This window comes from Mustela nigripes, chromosome 12, assembly GCF_022355385.1.
Source record: "Mustela nigripes isolate SB6536 chromosome 12, MUSNIG.SB6536, whole genome shotgun sequence".
Classification (NCBI taxonomy): Eukaryota; Metazoa; Chordata; class Mammalia; order Carnivora; family Mustelidae; genus Mustela; species Mustela nigripes.
In genome coordinates this window covers 39,184,431-39,204,337 of record NC_081568.1, presented here as the reverse complement: position 1 = coordinate 39,204,337, position 19,907 = coordinate 39,184,431, and the positions used below count along the sequence as shown (strand labels likewise).

General features: G+C 38.1%; 1 protein-coding gene across 2 annotated transcripts in view; it reads left to right on the top strand.

Moving 5' to 3' along the window:
- Nucleotides 1–19,907, top strand: part of ARL15 (ADP ribosylation factor like GTPase 15) — a 396,543-nt gene that overhangs the window by 142,148 nt on the left and 234,488 nt on the right. For both annotated transcript variants that reach the window (XM_059417115.1, XM_059417114.1), the window contains exon 3: nucleotides 11,982–12,041. In XM_059417115.1, coding sequence (XP_059273098.1) covers nucleotides 11,982–12,041 — 60 coding nt within the window. The remainder of the gene's footprint in view (nucleotides 1–11,981; nucleotides 12,042–19,907) is intronic.

Sequence of the window (19,907 nt, the reverse complement as noted above, 5' to 3'; positions counted from 1 at the left end):
TGGGGACATGCTAGTTGGGGAGGGGGTTGGGGGACAGACAAAATAGGAAACCAACTTCATGAACACAAATACGAAACAACAAAGCATGGTCATCCCTGAGAGATGAGAAATAAATGAGCTGAGCCCTGGATTTGCCCCAGCTTGCTGCCTTGAGTTTCTTGGCCATGGCATACTTCCAGGGGGAACTGAGGTGGGATTCAGTGGACTCCCTACATTGAGGTGGAGCAAGAGTTGGGGAGACCAGGGCAGCTAGGGTTCATGGGAGACAGTAATGGAGAGGAAAGAGTTATACAGAGAGAGAGCCCTGGAGATCTACAGAGGGTCTCCCTTGAGTATCCAAGGTACCCTTGGTTAGCCATGTTCACACAAGGCTAAAAGTTGTGGCTATTCCCACTAGCCAGGTTAGTTAAGTCATACTTCACAAGGTACTGGGCAGAGCTCTCAAGAGGGTCTTGCCTTAGTTATCAGCCCAAAGCTGAGCAGTGCTCTAGACTCACCTAGGAAATCGTATGAACAAAACAAAAATCTCAAACAGTTTCCTACTAACAATACATCCTAGAACATAGCTATAGGAGATAACAGAAAACAAAATTACCCAGCACTTAGGGCAGAATTCAAGTGTTGGACATTAAAATATTACCAGCCATGAAAAAGGCAGGAAAACATGATTTATAATGAAAAGAAGAATCAATTGAATCTGACTCAGAACTGACCCAAAGGAATTCGCAAAGAAAGACTTAGAACTGTTACTATAACTGAATTCTTTCTGTTCATACAGTTAAGTAGAGACATGGAAAATTTTTAAAAGACCCATATAAAATTTCTGTGCTGAATACTACAATTCTGAGGTGGAAATACGCACCAGATAAGATTCAGGGCAGATTACACCTTGCAGAAGTGAAGAGTAATTAGTATTAGAGACTATTAGTATTAGAGACCATTAGTATTAGAGACTATCCAAAGTGTTGAGGGAGGGAGAAGAAAGTGGAAAGTGCAAAGAGCAGCATGAACTGTGGGACAATTTCAAGTCCCCAGACATGGGTCATTGGAGTCCGTGAAGGTAAAGGATGGAGAAAGGGACAGGAAAAAATATTCGAAGAAATAAGGTCTAAAATGTATTTAAACTTAAAACTTGTCAACAAATCCAAGAAGCTCATTAAACCGTAAGAATGAAATAAGAACAAAAAACTACAACAAAGACATACTAAAAAGTTATATAATAAAGTTTCTCAAAACCAGTGATAAAGTGTGATGATTAATTTTATACTGTCAACCTGGCTGGGCCAAGGTGCTCAGGGATGTGGTCAAAAATTATCCTGGGTGTTTGTGTTTTGGGATGAGAATATTTAAATCAATGGACTTTGAGTGAAGCAGACAGCCCTCTATAATGTGGGTGGGTCCCCTCCAATCAGTTGAAGTCCTGAATAGAATGAAAGATGACCACCACTCCACTTGCCAGCAAGGAGGAAATCTGTGTCAGGGTGGCCTTTGGACTTGACATGCAGCATCAACTGTTTCCTGCTTCCTTAGCCTGCCAGGCCTACCCTGTAGATTTTAGACTTTGCCAGCCTCCGTAACTGAGTCAACTCCTTAAAATAAATCTGTCTATCTATCTATCTATCTTCTCTCTATATAGGCTGTGAACAATTTCATACATATATATGAAAAAAATATATATATATTTATATTTTTATTGGTCTGTTTCTCTAAAGAACTTTGGATAAAACAAAGAAAATCTTAGAAAGCAGATAATGAATGTTACAAAGGAACCATAGTAAGAATGACATCAGATTCCGGTTTTTTCCCTGGAAACAGTACAAACAAGACTGTGGAGCAACATCATTAAAATTCTAAGGGGAAAAAAATTATCAACCTATACCCAGCAAAAATATCTTGGAAAAAGATAATTAAAGACTTTTTATTATACCTTTTTATTATACTTTTGTTGTACTGTTTCCAGCATTAAAAGAAGTGTTAAAAGAAGTCCTTCAGGCAGAAGAAAATTGATTCCAGATGGGAATCTGGATTTACACAAAGAAATGGAAAGTACAGAAATGGTGACTAGAGGGGTAATTATACAAGATTTAGTTCTTATTTAAATCTCTTTATAATTGTTTTAAAAAATAGGGGTTTATACCATACATAAAGTAAAATGTAAGAAAACAATGGCATAAAAGTCATATTGGAAAAAGAAGTATACTATTGTAGGGTTCTTATATGTGGAGTGGTTATAATAACGCTTGAAGATACAATAGACTGTGATAAGAGATGTGCTATAACCCTAAAGCAACTACTAAAATAATAGAGTGATAGCCAGTAAGGCAACAAATGAGGTAAGATGGAATTACCAAAAATTATCCAAAAATGGCAGAAAGAGAAAGAACAAGAATAGATGGACTACATAGAAAACAGGTACTAGGGTGATACACTCAAACCTAACCATCAAAAAGCAAATTAAATGTAAATGGTCTAGACTCAATTAAGGGACTGAGAGTAATAACAGATTAAATAAACAAAACTAAATAACAAATAGGACCCAATTCTATGCTGACTTGAAACAAATCTATAAAGACACAAATAGGTTGGGAAAAGAAGTCTCAGGCTACAAAGGAAAGTTGGAGTGGCTATGTTCTCAGAAGAGGTAGATATTAGAGCAAAGGATAATGCTGGGAATAAAGAAGTTCATTTTATAATGGGATCATTTAATCAAGAGAACATAGAAGTACTAAACATTTACATAACTGTTAACAGCTTTAAATACACAAAGTAAAAACTGATGGAACTTTAAAGGGAAATAGACAAACCCACATGTCAGATTTTAATACTCTCAATTACTGACAACATGTAAGAAGAAAATTAGCCAAGATAGAGTAGACTTGAAAAGTGTTATCAGCCAACTTGACTTGATTAACATTTATAAAACACTCTGACAGTAGAAGGCATTCTTCTCAAGTGCAAGTGGAAAATTAGACCGTATTTGAGGATATACAACAAGTCTCAATAAATTTAAAGAGATTCAAGTCATACTAAATATGTTCTCAGATCACAGCAGAATTGAATTAGAAATCAATGTAACAGGAGGATTACTCAGGAAATCCCCAAATATTTAGATACCAAGTGACTTCTAAATAACCCATGGATCAAAGAAGAACCCAAAGGGAAATTATAAAACATTTTTCAGTGAGTGAACATAGAACACAGCAGAATTTGGGGGATGCCTCTGAAGCAGGACTTTAGAGGAAACTTACAGCACTAAACACCTATGTTAGAAAAGAAGAGCCTCAAACCAGTGATCTCAGTTACTACCTTAATGAACTAAAAGAGAAGAATGTATTAAAAACAAAGTAAAGCAGAAGAAAAGAAATACTAAAGACCAAAGTAACGTGGGAACTCAGTGAAAAAGAGGAACAGAGAAAATAATTGAAACCAAACCCTGGTTCTTTGAGAATATGAATGAAATTTTCAATTCTACTCAAATAGATCAGGAAAAAATATTGAGACACTTGTATCAGGAATGAAGAGGAGTTATATAAATAGAGGTTTTATAAAGATTAAAAGGGTATGGGACACCTGAGTGGCTCAGTGGGTTAAAGCCTCTGCCTTCGGCTCAGCTCATGATCTCAGGGTCCTGGGATCGAGCCCCGCATTGGGCTTTCTGCTCAGCGGGGAACATGCTTCTCTCTCTCTCTCTCTTCCTCTCCTGCCTGCCTCTCTGCCTACTTGTGATCTCTGTCTGTCAAATAAATGAAATCTTTTTAAAAAAGTTAAAAGGGTAATAGAGTATTATAAACCATGTTTTACCAATAAATTTGGCAATTTAAATGGAAAAATTCCTTGAAAGAGAAACCATCAAAGCTCATTTAAGAAGATATAGAAAACTCAGATCTGTGTTTAATGGAAATGAAGTCATAGTTAAAAAGAAAACTTGAAATCTAGTCAGCTGCACTGGTAAATTCTATTAAATTTTAATGAAAAAATAATGCCAATGCTACATAATACCTCCCAGAAAATTGAAGAGGTGGGAAAACTTCTAAGACCAGTAAGGTTTTTTTAAATTTTTTAAAATGTGTTCTCAGAATTCTCTAATTCTCAGATGTGAATTAGACCTGGTAATCTTGGAGATCTGAAGATTTGGAGGATACCTTGATCATTAATGTGGAGAGCATTTCTAAGAATAGAAGCAGGAAGAGTGTGATGGACAAACGTCAGCCAAGAATTGAATTCATTAAGCTTGATTACCGGACTCTCTGAAAATTGATAAATGGAAATGCAGAGGTCCGTGTGTAAGCAGATGCCACAACCTCAGGTGGGAAATTATTAAGGCTATGGTAACATGGTCCAAAAGCATTATAAGGAACACATGCTTGTCCTGGTTGGCGCTGTTAGGGAAAGGAAAAGTTCTGTTGGCTAGCTTAAGGAGAATGGAAAAGTACAAGAAAATGTTGGTGCCTAGAGAAGACTTTCTTAACAAAGCTGAGGTTCCACATGACTAAGTGAAGGGGCTCCATCATGATAGAGGAAGGGCTGGCTTGGGAAAGAGAGGCCTGAGGAAGGGTAGAGGAGGGAAGGGGTAGATGCTTATGGGTTGAGTCTGGTGTGTTCACTATAGCTAATGAAGGTGGGTAAGAGGTTGGAGAAAATAATTAGTGATGACAAAGGAAGGGGGGGAAGAAAGGCAGCAGAGAAGAGCCCAACAGGCTGATTGTAAGTTCAGTGGACCCGAAAAAACCAGTCCCCCCTGGAGTTCCAGATAAGCATAACTGGTGTGTTCAGACCTACTTCCTGGGTCTCTGTGTGTTTGTTTAGATCAGAGGGTGTGTGTGTGTGTGTGTGTGTGTGTGTGTGTGTGTGTGTGTGTGTGTAATTGAAGAACAGAGGAGGTGGAAGGAAGGTCCTAAGATAAATGACAGAGCCTAACAGTAGGAGAAGATAACTAGAGGAAAAAATGAAGTGAGAAAGCCCCTGTGCATGTGAACATTTAATGTGGAAGATGGAAGAACAGCTGCAGGAGGCTGAGGGGGATGACGCACGAAGAAGAGACCAAGGGCACCAACTCCGTTTTCCAGCAACTCTAAATGTTTATAAACAAGACAATGTTTATAAGGAAAAAAAAAAAAAAGGAAACAATGCTGTTGAGAAATATTTGTAACAAGTATTAGAGTTTATGGCTGGCCCACTTGGGGAATTAAATTGTATTTACAAATAGTACCTAGAAGGCAATCGATAAATGAATTAAAAGATAATTTCATAAAAAGAATTAATGGCAAAGAAGTAAGTGGGAAAGGTTCCACTTGGCCAGAAATTCAATTTGACTAGAGAATAAACCAGAAACATGTTAATTTTAAACTCGAATCTACCAGTATTGGTTTTTCTTTCTGATGAGACCCAGCGCTTGGTAAGATTGTGGTAGTATGCATGAGTGGTGGGATTGGGATTGGGATTGTCCTTTTTCTTGAAAAGCAATTATTCATATAAATCAAAGGTTGCCAAAAGATTAACATCTTTCCACCTAGCAATTATGCCACTGAGAATTTAAGTATGTAATATCAAAGAAACCATACTCACAAAGTGATTCTTTATAACACTTGTAGAACTAAAACTCTAAACTTCCTATAGCAAGGGAGTTTATTAATTAAATTGTAGTACCTCCACTGAAAAGATTATAGATTAGAGAAAAAGTCTTCTGTTGAAAAAAAAAATTATGTTTGTTTTAAAATTGAACTGTGCCTTTGAATGAAAAGCAAGAAAAGAACATGTAAAAATAGCTGTGCTCTGATATGGCTGAATTATATGTGAAATTTTGTTATTTTAAATTGTTTCTCTATAATGCTTTGATAGCAAGCCAATTAAAAGTAAAATATTTTTTGGAAGAGTTGGGAATGGCTGAAAAGAGAATCTACCTTTGAGAATTTGTTTCTTAAAATAAAAGCATAACAAGAAAGATTATGTCCATCCAATTTTAGCAAGACAGAAATGTCTTCTCTTTCTTCAGAAGCAAAGGGAGTCCAAACTTTAATGGATGGTTAACTTCAAGATCTTTTACCTTTGACATAATTTTTAGAAGGTACTTAAGTTGTCAAAACTTAAAGGGCCAAGAAACCCTCCAGAGAGCGATTGGAAAGCTTGCACCTTGGTCGAGAAACAAAAGTGATCTCTGTCCTGAGTGAATTCCTTGACTGGAGATGCATGAGGAATTTGTTGATAAAAGGGTTGTTAACCTGTTGATTACAAAGAGACTCTGAACTGGAGGAATAGAGTTTAAAGGCTTGAGATAATACAGCGGTGTAACCTGGAGAAAGCTTAGCACCTGGAATTGAAAAAGGTTGAAGATCTCTTCTACTGATACTTACTACTTCACTTGTAAACAGTCGAGTGGTAGTTAAAATAGAAAAAGATCACGAAAATTTGACAGAAATGTGGAAAACGTCCATGAAAAATTGAATGAAGTATTTTTAGAAACTTAAGTATTTGCTGCATATGTGTTAAGTCACCAAGAGAAACAAGTTAGAAAATCCAATTTTCTTATCTGCTAAAGGATTGTTTAATCAATGCCAGTGGATTAAATTTGTTTTTAAGAGACCGAAATCACATTTAGAAGAATCTCACTATATTGGAAGAATTGTCCAAATGTCACAAAATTACCATGGTGTAAATCATGCCCTGGTCTAGGTCAAAGCCACCAGATCTGTGGAATGCCTTTGCCTTTAGCAGTTGTTAAAGTGATCCAAGAATTTCAGAAGTACACACTAAGTGTCCATGTGCAAGTGTGCAGACCTGTGTGTTGGCGGGTTGGGGGGGTAGTTGGGCTGTAGATCCAAATAAGATACTCATGTGTTCCACACAATGAGTAAAAATAGACCAGCCTCACTCCCCAAACTAATTTTGTTACAATTCCGGGAATGCTTTCCCTGCATAAAAAAAAAGTCCCATCCATCTCCCTCGTATCACAGGTTTTTCTGCATTTAAGGACTAAAAGACAAAAACTGAAAGTCTATGCAAACAATTATTTCCCCAAAGAATTACTAAGTCATATATTTATTAAAATTTGTGGGGTTAAATCTTAGGGGAGGTTTCAGTCTTACTAATGTAGCTTAGAGAGGCCAGGAAAAAATGACTGCGTAACTTAGGCTTCAGCCATCAACTTGTTTGAGTGGGGTCTGGGGAGACCTGCCCACAAGGCTTTCAGCCAAATACTAGAGGCCATTGATGATTGACTCCGTTGTAACTGTTATTTCCTCTTTCTTGTTTAATATAAATAATGGAATACTAATGCTAGAGGAAACCTCAAGGAGCTTATCTAGTCCACTCATTTTGCAGATGGAAGGGATTCAAGGTCAAGGAAAAATGGGGCTGGTGAATCTGAGAGCTGTGGCTAGGACTTCAAGGACATCAGCACAGTGACCACCTTTGCCGAGTATCAGAGCTTGCCTGCTTTGCGGACAAGGAAGAGTGATCAAGCCTAGTGTCACGGCCAAGTTGGACCTTTTCTCTCCCCTCCTAAGTTCCTGGTTTTGTTAATGCTGATGAAAAAGTACTTTCTGAACTCAAGCTATTTTTATTATTTTCCATTAATAAGGCATTGTAGTGTGGCCCCAAGAACACTTAACTTTGGTTCTTCCTATTGCTTTATTTATAACAAGGCAGAATAGAGGGTTGTATTTTGACCATCAGTTTCACCAGTATTTAGTTCAAAATTGGACAGAGACCTGTGAGTCAGTCAGGCTGTTGGTATCCAGAGGAGGTGTAGAGCTTTGGTGACAAGGCCTGGGGTGAAGTTTTGAAGATAGTACTTAGTAGTCTTGGCAGGGCACCTAGGCCTTCTGGCTCACTTTCCTCCTCAATAGTAGTACTGGTGTTAGGATTGTTCTGACAGTTAAATCAGGAAATAAATAAAAACCCTTAGCAAAGATCTTTAAAGAAATACTGAGATCATGTTAATGTGCCTCTAACTGAGGAACAGGCCTAAAACAAAGAAACTGATAGATAATTACATAGAAAATTACATAGAAGTACTGAATACTGAAAGAACATGGATGCTGCCAAATCAGCCTATTTCAAGAACACCGTGGAAGGCTTGCCTGATGAAGTGAAGTTAAAACCACAGCTGAAGGATGAAGAGTTTGCCAGAGGGGCAAAGGGTACTAATGGAACAGAACGCACAGAGGCCCTGAGCTAGAAAGGACGTAGCTTGTTTTAGGAACCAAAGATGAAAATGAGGGGAAATGATCCAAACAAACCTGGAAAAGGAAAGAAGAACCAGACAGGTCGAGCCTCAGTAGGTGTTTTGAACTATAGCCTGAGTAGTGAGATGCTACCTGAAGGTTTTAGCTGGGGGGAGTGATATGAACAGATGTGAATTTCAAGGTGATCACTTCTGCTGATGTGTCGAGGTGACTGAGAAGGCCAACGGTAGATGCAAACCATTGAGTTAGGAGGCTCTTAAAGGTGTCCAGATGGTGGTGGCAGCTTGGTCAAGGTTATGGAGAGAAGTGGACCTATTTGAGAACTGTTTTGTAGATGGAATCAACAAGCTTTGTTGACTGGAATTAGGAGAGAGGAAAGAGGGAATGGAAATGCTCTGGAAGGCACCAGATGTGTAGTTTATAATAGTCCTCAGATGTTTCCAGTTCTGTATGTTTAATTTTTACCACTGCTTTTGTGATGTAACAGACCTTGAGACCACCTGTGATCTTGACTGGGAGAAATTTAAAGCCTCTAGTAGTCAATTGGGGACTGTTCATATTTTGAAATCGTAGTTTTATTTACTAAACGCTTGATAGCACTGGGTACCATCTGTTCTCATTTACAGATGAGGAAACTGAGGCATAGAGGGGTTAAGTAACTTGTTTAGTTGATAATGGTAGAGCCAGAATTGGAACCCAGGTTTTCTTTCTTTGGAGCTCATGCTCTCCTGGTGATTTTTATTCCTCAAAGTATTTTGATGGTTTGACCTTTATATCTCTACTAAATATTAATATTCCCCCTACCCTTTGACTTCATCCAACCCAATGTAAAAGAATAAATAGGGTTGATCTGATAGTCATTCTTCTTGGTTACCCTTTTGGTGAACTGAAAGTGTGGCTTTAAATTTTAAATCTTAATCCTTGCAAACATTTAGAATAACTAAGAAAAAAAATTTTTTTTAAATTGTTTCTCTTCCATGTGTAGTACATCTTTTCTTATTTTCTGGACTGATTATGTAGGCTTTGTCCTCTGAACATTCATTACCACAGCTATACTGTAAAAATACGAAGACAGCAAAATGGAAGACTGTATATACGTTTGCAGTATAAATCTAGCCACACATGTTCTATTTGGAGAGAAAACATGCGTATTCTGCAGAAACATTTATATGCCCATAAATAACATTGCTAGGTTACTTTGCTTAGCGTGAACATTTGAGGACATTTTTGCAGTCAATTTATTATATCTCTGAGGATTAAAGAGGGTAACAATGATATAATCTGCTTGTTGGATTATAAATTTCGAAAGACGTGTTTTGCATATGGGTGCAGCAATTTTTGAAAGGCTGTTCCTTTCCTTGGGCACCTGCATATTGTCAGCTTTTAAGATTCACAGCAAATTAAATATTGCTGGTGTGCTCCATAACTGTGTCTTTTTCAAAATTGGGGCCTGTCTCATCTCTCTGGAAAATCCATACTTGAGTTATCCTGAACATAGCCACTGATAGACTACTGAGCATTTGCGTAGAGCTTTTCGTTTTCAGAATTTCACAATCATTGCCTTTTAATTCACATGATACCCCTGTGAGGTAGGTAGATACATTCTAGACATCCACGTCTCCTGCAGGCAGATTTCGGTGCCAGCAGGAACATTGTGATTGGCACTGACTTTCCTTAATCTCCCAGAGGCCAGACACCTGGAGAGGCTTTTCTGCAGGCCCGCGTACATGCCAGTGCTTCACCCACACGGGACTGCCTCCTCATTGCTTCTGCTGTTTTACTAAGATTCAGTGACCGCACACACCATTAACTGTAACGTTGTGGCAACTGTGTCAGTCTGCATACAACCCACATGGGAGGGCTGTGTTTGGGATGAGCCATAGAGGGCCCAGTGAACATTCACATCCTAGACCAGAAATTTCGACTCTTCACACTTTCGCCACTCTAATAATGGTACTTTTCATTCAGTGGTAATATCTGTAGCTCTAGTTAAGTAGATTAGTAAATAAGCCCCCAGGATTTCTCTTAAGAGAAATATATACTATATACCCTATATAGATACATATATGTATCTATATGTGTATCTATGTACTATATACTATTGAGGCAGGCAGGAGACATGCATAGCTAATGATGAAATCATCAATACACAACCAGTGGATAGAGAATGCTAACAATCACATATTGTATGCTTATTTGTGTCAGGCACTGTGATAAACATAATATATATATATTTTTTGGGGCGCCTGGGTGGCTCAGTGGGTTAAGCCGCTGCCTTCGGCTCGGGTCGTGATCCCAGGGTCCTGGGATCGAGCCCCACGTCGGGCTCTCTGCTCAGCAGGGAGCCTGCTTCCCTCTCTCTCTCTGCCTGCCTCTCCATCTACTTGTGATTTCTCTCTGTCAAATGAATAAATAAAATCTAAAAAAATATATATATATATTTTTTATCATTTTTATAACTACATGAGGTAGAAGCTATCAGATTCTTATCATTCCCATTTTAAAGATGATGAAAGCCAAGGCTAGTAGGTTGCCTACAGTCACAGAGCTGATTTGAACCTGGTTCTGACTCCAAAGTCCCTTTTTAACCATTAGGTGATATTCACGGCCTTAAGTGGAAGATACTATATATAATTTTAAAGTGCTAGGACAACATATAGCAAAAGAGTGGTAATAATGGGGCAGGATAGAAAAAGATACATATTGACTTCTGTTTTTATACAGTAACGCAGAACCATGCAAAAGAATTGCTCTTATCCACAGCAAACCGTGTATCATTTTTACCTTTCCAGGCACCTATCATAGTTTTATGACTTCTTTCAAATTAAAGTAGTTCTGTATCTGATACTGTTAAGTCATTATCTCTTTTCTAAGAAATTATCTTCAAATTGCACATACTGATGTGTAATACCTTAGAACGAGTGGTTAGAAATTACCGAATAAATTAACTTTTAAAAATTATGGCTTTTAGTTTAAAAAGTCCTTGTAGATAGCAAAAACATTCAAATGAAATAAAAGGAAACTTAAAGACCTCCACATCCCCATCTGTCCCAGGGATCCTCACTAGTTTGTTTCTTGTGGATTCTTCCAGAAATAGTGTATTTGTTGGTATATAAGTATGTATGTTCCACCTGCTAAGCTTTTATACTAAAACCTGTGAACCAGATATGTTGAAGTCAATCATGACTTGAATGATAATAGTTAAGTCCTAAATATGTAATTTTAAAAAACTATACTCTGAGTATATTTTAATAGAAATCATTTACTGTGCATATTATAAAATGATTATGCATAAGTAGACAATTACGATTAACTTTTAAGAAAAATATATGTATGATATTAACCATGTTCTTAAAATTCTGACATAAATCCAATGTAATTCTAATATAATGTGTTATAATTTAGGTACCTTAATCTCTAGAGTTGCTGAGTTCTATGTGAGAGACAATTAACTTTAGGAATTAGATGCAAAGGTCCTCACAGATCTAATATTTTCTTTGAAGTTTCTCTGTACTTCCAGATGTCTTTCTTACAACTGATAAAATTTACAGGTGACATAACATATTAAAGAATAGGGCAGTATTTTGAAAAAGAGTTAGATTTTGCTGTAACAAACAACAGTGTTTTGAGAATTTGAAGAGGATGATGTGTTATCAATGTATCTTGAATTATTTCTGGCATAAATACAGGCTATAAAAAGTGGCTCTTAATCAGCCTTAAAAAGGCTTTGAGCATTTTATGTATTTTTAAAAGAAAAGATGCTAATTCCTTTTTTATGTTTTTGTTTTTTAATTTTAGGTTTTAGTATAAAAGCAGTGCCATTCCAGAATGCCATCTTGAATGTAAAGGAACTTGGAGGTATAACATTTAAAATCCTTTCTGTGTCTGGCTTAAATTTGCGCTAATTTGGTATTAATGTTACATGTAATTTAAAAATTGTTCTTCTAGCGGGTGATTCGTTTTTACCTTTTCCTTTGGTAATAGAGATATGTCTTTCTCCTTATATGTTTTAAAGTTTGTTGAAGACTTCTAAGTAATAAGCCTTTTCTTTTCTTTTTAATTAGAGAACCATGCTGTTGGTTCTGTTTCATATGCTACATATTCTTTGGTTTTATCTGTTCAAAAAATTTATTCCTGATCGAGAAGTTGGGAAGAGAGTTTTCATATAACAGAAAGATAAGCCATGCATTATGGAGGGCAAAGAACTGTATTTTAGAGTAGTTTGTATTCATACCGTTGTATTAGATCTTTTTAGAATGTATTTGTTCCGATAATAAATCTTTGCCAATGGGTTCTTTGCTGGTCAAGCACATTTATTGGATAGGCTGTACCCCAAACTATACATCACTCAGTCTTTCATTACACTCTCTGTCTGGGATTTTTTGGTTGTGTTTTATGTCAGTCAGGGTCTTAACCCATGTAAATAGGTTAACAAAGAAATCAGTCAATTCAGTGAACCTACTAAATTCTCTAATGGCACAGGAAAATGGTAAGTGCTGTGAAGTTCAGGATCATATTGGTGAGTTTAATGACTTAGAAGAAAGTTCTCTTCCATCTCTTTAATCACTTTGTGATATTGACCTCTCCCCTCCCCCACTTTTTTCTAAGTTCATTCTAAGTGACCTATTTTTAACTTGATGCAATTGAAACACAAACTTTATGCCATTTTAATAGTGTTTGATGCCACCTTATTTTTATCTCCCCTTATGTATTAGCTCATCTTCTTAGGTGTTTTAGAGAGTTATATCTAGGACAAGTTTACTCCTATCAGTCTTTTTTTATAGCTATCTTTGACTTTCGTAGCATTAATATTTAAATCAACCATGGTTGAAAAATTCTGGTTTATCCATTAAGGCATTTGATTTTGTCAAATGACTATAAAAATTCTAAAGCATGAGTGTTCTTGTCATGGAATAATTTTTCTGCATTAAAATTTTCAAAAGACTGCTCTTTTAGGTTGAATATTTTAATACGACTTTGTGGTTTCCAGTGACTCTGCTTCTCAGTGACCATAGAATTACAGAGAATATATTGTAAAAGTCCATGGAATTGAAATGTATGGTTTGAGAATTTTACTGGTTTTCAATGTGGTTGATACTTCATAAGGATTTTACTACTAGGCTAGATACTTTTGTTGAACCCCCTCCAGGTGTAAGAAACTGTTGATTAGTTGATAAGGCATTTATTATAGATGGTAGATGATACAGGTAGTGAATGTGTCTGGACAACTGAAGTGAAGGCTTCAGGGAATTTTTGTAGCCTGGACTGTGTGCCACTGTTACACTGAAATTCAATACAATAAAAGAAAAATTACAGGGCGGAGGCGTTCTGTCTAATCCCAGACAAGGTTTAATTCTGCTGAAAAACCTCTGCCCTAACAATTGCAGTAATGGCCTTTATAATAAAGAGGGTACCATAAAGTTTGGTGGTAATATCTTGGTTCCTGTGATGGTTATTCTGTGATAGTTTGAGATACAGGTAAAAGCTAAAACTTCCAGGGTTGGGACAGGTACACGAGTTCCAGGCTAACGAGAATGTGTTTGGCATGTGGTATTCTACCCTTTCGCTTTTAGTCGTTCTGTTTTCCGTCAAGAGACTGTTTCAAGGAGAAAGTGATTTGTCTGAGCAGAATCTCATTGTGTGTCCTGTGCTGAATGCTCAAAGGCAAGCTATGGAGGGAGTTGATTCCTTGATTGTGCCTTCACGAAGTCCTTTATTTAATAAATACTTTTTGAGGGCTTTCTCTGCCTGGAAGAGGATTGCACACTAGGCTCTGTCTCACCTAAGAAGGCAGGGAAAGTAGGCTAACCCATGGGAAGAGTGTAGCTTTCCTAGGATTCAGGGTATCTCTTACGTGGTAAGAAACTCTTCCGAACATAATACACACGTACGTGGCATTTAGGGAGATTTGTAACCAGCTGAAGTCCAGTTGCTTGAGAGGAGGTAGGTTGAGTGAAAATTTCAAGAGGAAAAAGTGGAGTGTTTTAGGATCAATGTGTGAAGATACGAACCCTTTGTGTAACAATAGAGGGTTTCTCAGAAGTCCAGTCAGGTTGTGTGATCCAGGGAAAAATCTTGAAATCAAGGGAGCAATTTAAGATGATAGACGGTAGTTAGGAGTACTGAGTGCCATGATGTCGCTGGCTTAGGGGTTGCCCAGATGGGTCTGTTTATGGTAGGGTTAATTCAGGAGATTGGTATGACCCCTGCACCTCCCTGCCAGGAGGAGGAACCCTTTCAGCTGGTTCCAAGGTTCCCCATCATCCTGCTTCTAAACCTTAAGTTAAACATCTCACTCGTTCAAAATACAAGGCATGAACTTGTATTCCTTATCTAGTAAGAAACGGAATGAAATGAATTAACATTGACCAGTGGAGTTAAATGAAAATCACTATTGGGAGATCTTAAGAAAGTTTGTTTACATACACAGCTGATAGATGTTTGTGTCTGTGCATATATAAAACTTGTATGCATAGCATATACATACATAGTTCTGTGTTCTCAACTTTATCTTAGGAGAGTGTTTCCAAAACTCAAAAACTCTTAAGATTTTCACTCAGATTTTCTCAGGTGGTCTTTTCCTACCATTCATGCAGTTGTTCTAGCACAATTGTATATCAAGCAAGATTCTAGGAGCTGAGAATGAAAGATACCTAAAATATATCCCTTGCCTTGAAGAAACTTGTGATTTTTTTTTATTATTTGTTATGGAGACATTCATGAAAACAAACATTTGAAATCAATGAAATTTTGGAAAATGAAATTGTGAGGTCAAGGTAAGACATGACACAGACATAGACCTAATCAGCCCAGCCTGATGGTATATGTTCAGGGTCCATTTTCACTATTTTGAGAATGACTTGCTGTCCTCGACTGAGCTCTCACACCCACCAGGCTGCACTGATGACGCCTATATTTACATGAAATTGAAACTCTAAATGTTTTTCTCTTTTTGCTTATTCCCATTTCTCTCCCTCCAGTGAAGTTCTCATTTCACTTTCGCAGCTTTGTGCCTAATGAGTAGGTGCTATGACTGTCTCACAGGTGATGAGACACAGGACAGCCAGGCACTGAGTGACTTGATCAAGGCTGTTGGGAGGAGGTCGGTGTGCATCTGAGCACTTAACCAGTTACTCTCCATGTGGAACACTTTATTCCATGCCTGGCGCAAGAGAGGTGCTTCCACTGCTACCTGCCGCTGCCTCTGTCATTCATTTTCTCTCTTTGACTTTCAAGTCAGACTCTTGTTCACTTTGGTCTCTGACTCCCCTCCCTGCTAGAGTCCTGTTTCCCTTCCGATCTCTTCCAGCCTGGCTTCTGAATCACTTGGAACCTCAACTTTTCAGTCTATCTCAAGGCTTGCACGAACACATCATTTTCATATTTTTATTCTTTTTATTTCATTTATTCAACAGATATTTATTAAGTATGTATCATATCCCGAGGCTGAGTTCTAGGAAGTGGTTATAGTGGCAGGTAGACGCCCAGTCCTTGCATAGGCGAGCTGTTGGACACAAGGGGCGATCTTGTGTGCTTCTCTCCTTGAGGAAAGCCAAATACTACTATTTACAGGCCTAGAACGAATTCCTAGGTTAATCCCCTCAATACTTGAAGGGATTTTTAATACCATCCATCAGGGCTTTTCTGATCTCTTCAAAGGACATTCTGTAGTATTGCTCAGTGGATTTGTTTTTCTTGTAAATTCTTTCATTTGGGAAGTTTTTGTTGAAACTAATCTAAATCCTTTTTTAGTTTTAATTAATTACTCTGTTTGTCTTGTGCTGTTTATTATTCTGGATGTCCTACAAGACACCTAGCAGGATCCTGACCAGACAGAAGGATGAATCTTTCAGCAAATTTCCCTTCTTCCTATTAGAGGATGCCCAACCATTCCGTAGGATTCTAGGCAAGTCCATTTTCCTGTGTCTCTGCTTCCTTATCTGTAAAATGTAGCCATAATAATTCCTGCATTATATAACCATTGTGAAGACTAAATTAACCTAAGGCAGCTACTGAGAGATCACGTGACCCGTAGCTAACATTTTTGGAAGATTTCTGTTGTAATCACACCCTTCCCCTTCTCCATCCCCCACCCCATCAAAAAACACCTTTCAATAAAGCCTTTTCCCCAAGGTGTCTCGAAATAACCCAAGTCACATATTGATTGCTTTTTCTCTTTGCGGTCATGCCTTGCTTCCTTATGGAAAAGGTGATCTCCCCCTGCCCCGAACCTGTTTAAACTGAGAAGTCTCAGGGAAGGGACCTCCTTGGAGTCTTCTGGTTAGCAGCCTTGCATAGTTTTTGGCAGTACACACGTGTTAATATTAAGTGTTTTTGTCTCATGTACCTTATCACCTTTCCCTCTGGTTTCAGTTTCCACCTGAAAAATCTCTTCTATCATAAAGCCTCCTAATTGCTGTCATTCTGTTTGGCTTTATGTATTGTAACCACAGTACTAAGGTGAATGAAGCATCTGCCATGTAGCTGAGTTGAAAGCACCAGTCCCACTGCAGTGACCTTCCAGCTCTAGTCATTTTTTCATTTTAGAAATTTCCAGTTCTTTTTTTTTTTTTTAAAGATTTATTTATTTATTTGACAGACAGAAATCACAAGGAGGCAGAGAGGCAGGGAGAGAGAGAGGAGGAAGCAGGCTCCCTGCTGAGCAGAGAGGCTGACGCGGGACTCGATCCCAGGACCCTGGAATCAGGACCTGAGCCGAAGGCAGAGGCTTTAACCCACTGAGCCACCCAGGCGTCCCGAAATTTCCAGTTCTTAAATCTACAGATGCACTCGGAGATAGTTTTCTCTTGCTTTTGAAATGGCCTTTGCACACCGATAGAGCCCAGAGAAGAAATTTTCATTTCTTAACACATTTGGTTTGTTACCATGAATCGATGAGGATCCAGACGTCATAATATTCCGTTTTCTTTCCTTGACTGGATTCTGGAACCACAATTGGTTTTGTCAAATGACTTGTTTTCTCCCTCTGATATTCTAATGAGTTATGTCTGAGTCGTTTCCCCACCCAGTCAACTCTTTGGCAGTCTTGTCTTCCCCGTTGACACTCAGAAAGGCAAAAGCTAAAAAGCAGTAAGTTGTCTTCTATACTTCAGTATTTGCTGCTAGTTGTCAATCAGAAAGAAAGTTCATGAAGATTTTTGTTTGCACTTTTTTTTCTCTCTAAAGACAAGACAACTTTTCTTCTTCAGAAGATGGTGAGGGTCGTGTGGAAAAGTGCAAGTTGTGTTCCCTTACCCATTTACTTCAACCCCTGCAATAGTGATTGAATGATTTCTGAGGATTGTCAGCTAAGCCATTTTTTTTAAAGGTCGCTTCTTTCAGCAGCCAAGCTGTTATATGAAACAGATGTTGACTCTGTCCTGTTTCTTTGTTTGCCTGAAGGAGTACACCGCCTCCTCATAGTGAAAGGTGCTGTTTCTTTGTATCCTGCTAGTTATCTTCGGGTGCTGTTAATCTGTCCAGGTTATTTGCATTTCTTAATTTCTCCGGAAACTGTACAGGGCAAATTTCTTGACAGGCAACCCAGGGGGCACTGCTGCCTTCATCATTTTAATTTCTGCTTTCTATACCCAGGCCATTTGATGTCTTTCACCAAAATAAAGCTTTCTTCCTTTAGAATCTTACATTAAAACTTAATTCAGAAGGAAAAGTAGCTCTTTCACTTGATGTGTTTTCCCTCTCCTACATATACTATGATTATTGCCTCCATAGCCCCACTACCACCTCCTGTTTAAGAAAAAAAAATCCAGCTAAATACCTTGAAATTTACTGTCACTGCCTCTGAGAGTCATACCGTCCAACAGACAGAGGGAGGAATGAAGACTGTACCAATAAATTGGTTGAATATTAGAAACAGTATAGGTAGGCTGGAAGACATTATTGCCACATTGCTTTAAGGGACAAGTGGAGTTAAAATACTGCTTGGTGGTGTAGGAGAGAACAGCTTGCCATTCAGAAACTCGTTTAGATGTCTCCAAACATGGAATTCTCTGGATTAAGGTGGCAAGAAACCATGACACTGGCAAGGGAACATGACATTACAGAGTGGGGGCCTGAAGAAGGCCAGGTCCACTGTATCCCTTACAATCATGCTGTCTGCTAAATCATAGTCAGCCACACACAAGTTAAGTGTACATATTCCATATTTGATGTATAGAATTATAACGGAGAAATGAGGTTCAGCAAGTAGAGTGTGGCCTCAAGGCGCTCTGTCCCTCTGTGCATTTGAACTTCTTGTTGTTGTTTTCTTATCTGCAAAATGTAAGTTTTAATAAATCATCACTACTTATTTCCCAAGGGATTGGGGCTGGAAAAGAAAACTGCAGTTGCCTAAAGCTCCTCGAGAGATGCTTTAAGATAGACAGTGGTATTTCCACTAATTCTGTTTTTGTAGTTTGGTTCCAGTGTGATACATTGAATATAGAAACTTCTTGATATAGTATTGTTTCCTTATCTAGGAGAAGAACCAGACCTTTCTGGAATGGGAACAGCCAGTTAACTCCTGGCTCTCTGAGCTGTGTACTTTCTCACTTAGGCTTAGGCTCTACTAGGGGAAATGATATTGGGATAAAGCCAAGTCACTTGGATGGGAGTTGAAAGGCCACAGCTATCTGAATTGGTTGAACAGAATCCCAGGGTGGTGGTGTTCAAGCGTTTTTTACACTTGCTAAGGGAAAACTGAGCCAAATAGTCAGCCGAGCCAAATAAATGAATCTGGGGGCCCAGAAGTCTGTTACTGGCTGATGTAGACCTGACCTTAATTTTTGTTTTCTTCTGGAAAAATGCCCTAGGAAATTTTTTAAAAATTTGACTTCCCAGTCATAGTTTTGTATAATACTTAACAATTCATTCTTCTAAGACAATATACAAATACACACACACACACACACACACACACACACACACACACACACAGTTGTAATACATATACCACACATACACACACACAATGTTCAAGAAACTAGTGTCCTGGCCTTTTGACCACCCCCACCTTGAAAAGAGGGGTTTCATGTGCCTTGAAAAGAGGGGTTTCATGTGCCTCTAGTGTAGCTCCCTCATCCATTGATTCCTGTTTGGGGTAGTCAGGTCATATCATATCTTCCAACTCTACCGAACTTCCTCACAGAACGTTCATGCTGGGTTCTGAGCTTCCTAACCTTTAGAAGAGAATAGATAGTTCTGTTTCTCCCAGGGGTTTGTCATAATAGCAACGAATTTTCATTGTGTATTTGGTTTCAGCGTGGTATTGCAGCAACAATACTGCAAGTCAAGAAACCAGTATTTTTCTCTATCAAAATAAGCCATGGCACACTGGGCAAGCCTCTTAACTTTTCCAGGGCTGCTTGCTTTTCTAGCAGCTGAGGATGCTGATAACCATTCTCCTGTTTGATACAATAGAACTAGTTTATTTTTATCTTGAAACCCATAGTATCTACTTCACTGTGGCCCCAAAGAACCATAGAGCCCATCTTTAACAACTGTGCATGATTATAATGCTTTATTTTTCTATTTTCATTTAACCTGGACTTCGGTGTTTTTTTTTTTTTTTTGGTAAAGTAGACATTTCAGTAAATCTGTTTTCTTTTTGTGTTTGTGTGAAACAGCTATACATACCAACTAATATTAAATTGTTGGTATTTACTAATATGAACTAATAGTCACTTGTCACTGTGCTGGCATTACAGTCTGGTGTGGGAAATACTA